Source organism: Nanorana parkeri, unplaced genomic scaffold, assembly GCF_000935625.1.
Source record: "Nanorana parkeri isolate BGI_ZX_2015 unplaced genomic scaffold, ASM93562v1 scaffold192, whole genome shotgun sequence".
Lineage (NCBI taxonomy): Eukaryota > Metazoa > Chordata > Amphibia > Anura > Dicroglossidae > Nanorana > Nanorana parkeri.
In genome coordinates this window covers 1,657,947-1,664,142 of record NW_017306460.1, presented here as the reverse complement: position 1 = coordinate 1,664,142, position 6,196 = coordinate 1,657,947, and the positions used below count along the sequence as shown (strand labels likewise).

The 6,196-nt window shown below is 44.4% G+C and overlaps 1 protein-coding gene across 1 annotated transcript in view; it reads left to right on the top strand.

The window, feature by feature from the left end:
* LOC108786109 (saxiphilin-like) overlaps positions 1-6,196 on the top strand; it is a 44,635-nt gene that overhangs the window by 12,437 nt on the left and 26,002 nt on the right. Inside the window, exons 6-8 of the mRNA XM_018555331.1 lie at positions 875-1,066; positions 3,074-3,212; positions 4,096-4,151. Of these exons, the coding sequence (XP_018410833.1) occupies positions 875-1,066; positions 3,074-3,212; positions 4,096-4,151 (387 nt within the window). The remainder of the gene's footprint in view (positions 1-874; positions 1,067-3,073; positions 3,213-4,095; positions 4,152-6,196) is intronic.

The following is a 6,196-nucleotide window of genomic DNA, read 5'->3' as shown; positions in this document are numbered from 1 at the left end:
CCCCCCAGTCTCTAGCACATCTCCGGGGCCTCTGTCTGCTGGGAAACACTTACATTTCCTCCCGGCAGCCGACCTGCAACTTCCCTTTCTGCCACATTCTCCGGCGCTTCTGCCCCGGGAAAGCAAGCTCAGCCCCCTGCACGCACGTCTGAAGAAGGTTCCAATAGCAGGCAGGGGGGGCCGGGACCTGCCAAATTGTATTAGTCTTATAAGACCCAGTAGTAGTATACGAACAGACCGCACTATCCAGAGAATTCCAATACTTCAGACTTTATTGAAATTCACAGCAAATCCAGTATAACAGTGAATAAAAGTGTATAAAGCAGCAAATACCAGCACTGCACACCCCCAACAAGCTACAACCTCTCACATGTTTCACCCGTAAGCTTATTTATAGAGGATGAGGATAGTGGGGTCTGTTCGTATACTACTACATTCCAAGGTGGAGACGCACCTATTAGACCAGCTCCTGGGGAGTCCTGATGGAGGCTAAGGAATTGGAGCGGTGAGATTTTCTTTAGTGGACCCAGTAGTGTTATAATTTGCTTGCATCCATGTGTATCTTAAAGCAGCCTTAGTCATTGAGCTCTTATAATTACATGAAATGATGATCCAATATTGGAAGAACCAGTTATTATTTGAACTGAAAATATAAATGCACATCTAAAGAATTTACAGTACATAACAAAAGCAGAAGCACATGTACCCTATAGCATCTGAGTAATGGAGAAGTCTAAAGAATGGAGAAATTGTTGTTTCCATTCATAAAGGTTTAGTGCATTTTGTAAGTGTCCTGTTTAAAAGTCTATCTTGTTTTGGGTACCAACATGCTCCTAAGCTGAATTTCATTAATCGGTTTTATTATATTTTGTAGATTGGGATACGTGTCATTATGCAGTTGCTGTGGTGAAAAACTCCAGCACATTTCAGTTTGGTCAGCTGAAAGGAAAGAGGTCCTGTCACTCAGGCTTATCTAAAACAGATGGCTGGAATGCTCCTGTAAATGTTTTTGTTGAAAAGAAGTTGCTACCCTGGGATGGACTTGCAAAAGGATCAATTGAAAGAGGTATGATCACTAAACATAAAAAGACATACATCTGGTGGGCCATTGGCTAAAGCATGGTAGAGAAAAGGCAGTTCTGATGAAAGATCTAAGGCATGCCCATTCTCTTAGGAACTGATAAACCTCTGCTTTTATAACAAGTTACAAGGAGAGTGATTCTCTTCTTGTGATTATTAGCTTTTCAGAATAATTAAAAATTACCATATATGTTTTTGATTCTTGCATATATTAATGTTGTAAATGAATTTAATGGCTGTATGTGTTTCATGGTTGAAGGGTTGAAGGAAATCCCTACTGAGAGAAATATATGGGCTACTATTAATGCTAGTTGCCTGACTGTGTCTGGCTTTAGTATTTTCTAAATCACAGACACACAATGCAACACGTTTTATTAGAGTAAAGTCAGAGCTACCACACTGCAATGTTACTCTGTTAGTTAAAGAAATATGTAAAGTAAAATGCCCCCTGCAAAATGGTGCTCTCTTCACTGATCTTAGCTGTAACAACAAGAAACCACTACTGGAAGAATCTTCAGAATTCAACACATTCTGGTGTTTTGGGTTCCTGGTCACCCTATGCACTTATTGGTTTACTATGCCAGTCCCTAAGTCACCAGGGTACACAATAGAAGCTTGAAAATGGAATCACTGAGTGCAGCGGGGGACCAAAAATCTAATGTACCCAGAAGAGTGGGATTCTGAAGATTCTCTGGGCAGTGGTATCGCCTCATTACAGTGAAGATCGGCTGTGTTAGAGGTGAGTATTTACAATTTACTTTGCAGGTTGTGTGTTACTTTAGTTTTTTTATTCTCAGGTCAGTTCACATCAGATGCATTGGGGCTGCGCTGACCGTTGTTTCCAGCGCAGTCCCAACACATAACAAGGCAATTTGCCTTGTTACGGATGGGATCAGTTCATACCACCGTGTTGCGAAGGGGAACATGGTGATGACATACTGTACTTTTTATCAGTGCAGCGGGATGCGATGCAGTACAACCGCCTTGCACCCCACTGTGCCCATAGAACTGAATGAAATGTTACTTGTGACATTTCAATAAAGTTCTACCAGAAAAAACAAAACAGTGTGATGTGCCGGGAGCATGCACAACTGGGCAACTAACATTTCCAGAGAGTGAGAGAAGCTTGCAATAACACCCCTCTTATTATGAAAATGTCCATGCCTAACATTCTTGGGACATTATCCTTGCTGAGACTGGCTCACAATGGCTCCTCTTTGTACCTCTAGTCACACCTGCAAATCACAAACCACACTCACATCACAAATATCTTTTTGGATCATGACTAATAGCTGGAGTAAAAACAGAACCATGATGTGCAAACAGTTAAAGGCCAACTACAACCAAAACCTTGTACTTCATTTTGGCTAGAGAGATGAAGAGCTAGACCATCTGGTGAGTTTTTATTCCCTTCTGTTTCCCTATTGGGGGAAAACACATTTATGTTATATCTGGGAAAGCCTAGAACCTTCAACAGTGTTTACTAATATGCTTTCCTGTCCCAGTGACATCAGCACCCCTCATTTTTTGCATGGGCGTCACAGAGAGTAATTGAAGAAAAGGTCTTCCCAAAGGCACTACAGAGGTGACATGAATTTTAACTCTTTCTCACATTATCCACACCGGAAAGTGGCTTGACATAGGCTTTAAACTGTTAGTCTGCCTAAAACAGATATTTCAAGATCTTTGCACTTGAGTTTCTGGATCTGCACAGCTGCTATTTTAATATATTATCTCAGACTAGTGATAGCTCACATCATTAGCCCGGTATGTGTAGGGAGTTATAAGAAGCACCGTTCCTGTTCTCTTATTCCTAGGACAGTTGCTTGTTTCAACGAGTTATTAGGAAAATTATATTGTTAAAAGGAAAAATTCACCTACCTATCACATTTAGCAGGTTTGTTTAAACATAAGGCAACATACAGTACACTTCATGGTGTTATTTTACTCACTTTCCTCTGATTCATATGTTAATGAGATTACTTTCATTCAGCTGTATCAAAGTTCTTCTCAGCCAGCTGCATCCCTGGAGCAACCGAGACCAATCTCTGCAAGCAGTGTATAGGAGAGGAAGAGAAGAAGTGTAAGAGCAGCCATGATGAGCCATACTATGGTGACCATGGAGCATTCAGGTGAGCACAAATCCCTAACTGCCTTCTCATCTGACAACATTGGTTCTTCCAGAACAGATACATAAGTTTCATTTATTGAAGGGTTCTGTTTAGCTCCATTGAATTTGTGACATAATTTGGTCATTGGTGTGACAGTGTAACTCTCAGCCTCTCCTGTTCAGAGATTTTCCATCTTGTGAGGCAACGTATAAATGCCAATCAACTGGGAGTGATCATTATTGAAGTCAATCGCAACAGCTTTTGGTGGACCCTCTACCAACCTCCACCCAATCACAAGAGCTGAGGGGTGAATAAAGGAATGCTGAAGTGGTTGATTATACTTCAGCGGACACTCCTTTAATGTCACTCATAACTATATCAATATTTCTAGATGAACATTTTGTACATTGCTGTTATCACCAACTTCACTTCCACGTAACCCCTAGAAGGGGCTGCACACACAATGTGTGTCTCAGATTTATTTTACTAGGTTCAGTCATCTAATCTTTTAGAAAAAAAAGAGAAACGAGGACAGACAAAATATTTAGAAAGTTGAACTTTATTTCACTAATCTTTTCTATTGCCTAGGACTAAGAGCTGTTATTTAAAATAGTAGTAGAGGTGTTGTCCATAAGATTCAGGTTGGATCTGGAGAGTGGGGAAACAGCTTCCTACTTTCAACAGTCCGTCATTTACATTTGATCTTTCTAGATGGTCAGTGTATTTAGCTATTTTATTTTAACACTTCAATTGGTCACTAACACATATTTAAAAATGAAATACTTAGGAGTCTAGTTATAATTTTTTCACACAAGATTCACAAAACGTTTACCCAAAATTCACCCAATGTTCTAATTGCATCCAACTGTGTTCATATGTGCATATGTGGCTTTTCCTATTACAGATGTTTGCAAGAAGATAAGGGAGATGTAGCTTTTCTGAAAAACACAGCTTTGCCAGGTAAGTTTTCTGCCAGGCTTTCTCAATTACAGCTGCACCTTCATATAAAAAAGAACTGTCTATGTGCCCCCCTAACACGCCTTAGGTAGTATGCAAAAGATATCAGACCTCGGTTGTAGTGCATCTCTTGTCTACACTGCCCAGTTTTCGGCTGTGCTGGACAGTGTTCACTCTTAACTTTCCTCCCCATAGAGCCCACATCAGCTCTTGCATCCATCTCTATGGAGCATCTACACTGAGTGGCCAGATTATTATGACCACCTGACGTTTGTAGGCAAATTAGCTATAATTAGCTATAATTTTGCACTGAAGTTGCTAGAGGGCCAGACCATTATAAATAGGGAAGCAGGTTGTTTACCATGACAGTAGAAGTGTTTTTTTTTTCTGAAGATATGGGTAAACAACGCGATTTAACAGCCTTTGAATGTGGGATGATTGTTGGCGCTCGGAGCCATGGAGCGAGTATCAGCTAAATAGCATAATTTGTTAAATGTTCAAGAGCAGCTGTTTAAAGTGTTTAAAGACTGGACTGTCAGCCGAAAATCTGGGTCTGAACGTGCAAATTGTGGCCGGCAGCGACTAGTCAATGTTAGGGCAGAACGGAGAGTGGCAAGACTGGTACAAGACAACAGAAGGGCAACAGTGCAGTGTCAGATTCCTCGCATCACCTTTCAACATCTCGTGGAGTCACGAGGTGGCCCAACAATGTCATCTCGTGGAGTCATCTCGTGGCCCAAAGAAGTACTGATGGGGTGGTCATAATAATCTGGCCACTCAGTGTATATGCGTCTGCACACTGAAATACAGCTGCCAGGAAGCAAATTAAACTAAGGGGTCTATTCACAAAGCTGCCGAAGGATCTGGCCGTAGCTTCGGCCGATCCTTCGGCTAGCTTCGGCCCCAGGACCCCTTCGGTTCAGGAGAACCGAGGGGGTGCTGTACGGGCTATTCACAATAGCCCGTACAGCTCCCGATCATTGACGAGCGGCTCGATCCCATATGCAGCGGCTCGGCCGAGCCGCTGCATATGGGATCGAGCCGCTCGTCAATGATCGGGAGCTGTACGGGCTATTCACAATAGCCCGTACAGCTCCCGATCATTGACGAGCGGCTCGATCCCATATGCAGCGGCTCGGCCGAGCCGCTGCATATGGGATCGAGCCGCTCGTCAATGATCGGGAGCTGTACGGGCTATTCACAATAGCCCGTACAGCTCCCGATCATTGACGAGCGGCTCGATCCCATATGCAGCGGCTCGGCCGAGCCGCTGCATATGGGATCGAGCCGCTCGTCAATGATCGGGAGCTGTACGGGCTATTCACAATAGCCCGTACAGCTCCCGATCATTGACGAGCGGCTCGATCCCATATGCAGCGGCTCGGCCGAGCCGCTGCATATGGGATCGAGCCGCTCGTCAATGATCGGGAGCTGTACGGGCTATTCACAATAGCCCGTACAGCTCCCGATCATTGACGAGCGGCTCGATCCCATATGCAGCGGCTCGGCCGAGCCGCTGCATATGGGATCGAGCCGCTCGTCAATGATCGGGAGCTGTACGGGCTATTCACAATAGCCCGTACAGCTCCCGATCATTGACGAGCGGCTCGATCCCATATGCAGCGGCTCGGCCGAGCCGCTGCATATGGGATCGAGCCGCTCGTCAATGATCGGGAGCTGTACGGGCTATTCACAATAGCCCGTACAGCACCCCCTCGGTTCTCCTGAACCGAAGGGGTCCTGGGGCCGAAGCTAGCCGAAGGATCGGCCGAAGCTACGGCCAGATCCTTCGGCAGCTTTGTGAATAGACCCCTAAGCACTGAACTTTAGAACATTAGATGTATGATCTTTCGTATACTACCTGGAGGGAAACATAGGGGTCTATTCACTAAGCTGCCGAGGGCAGCCGAGTGAAAGACCGATCTGAAGTGAAGTGAGCCGAACACTGTTCGGCTATTCACTTCAGGCTGGTACGGCTGATTTCAGCCGTACATCGGCTTGCTTCGTGTGGCTTCGGGTCGGCCGAACATGCTCAGCATGTTCGGCCG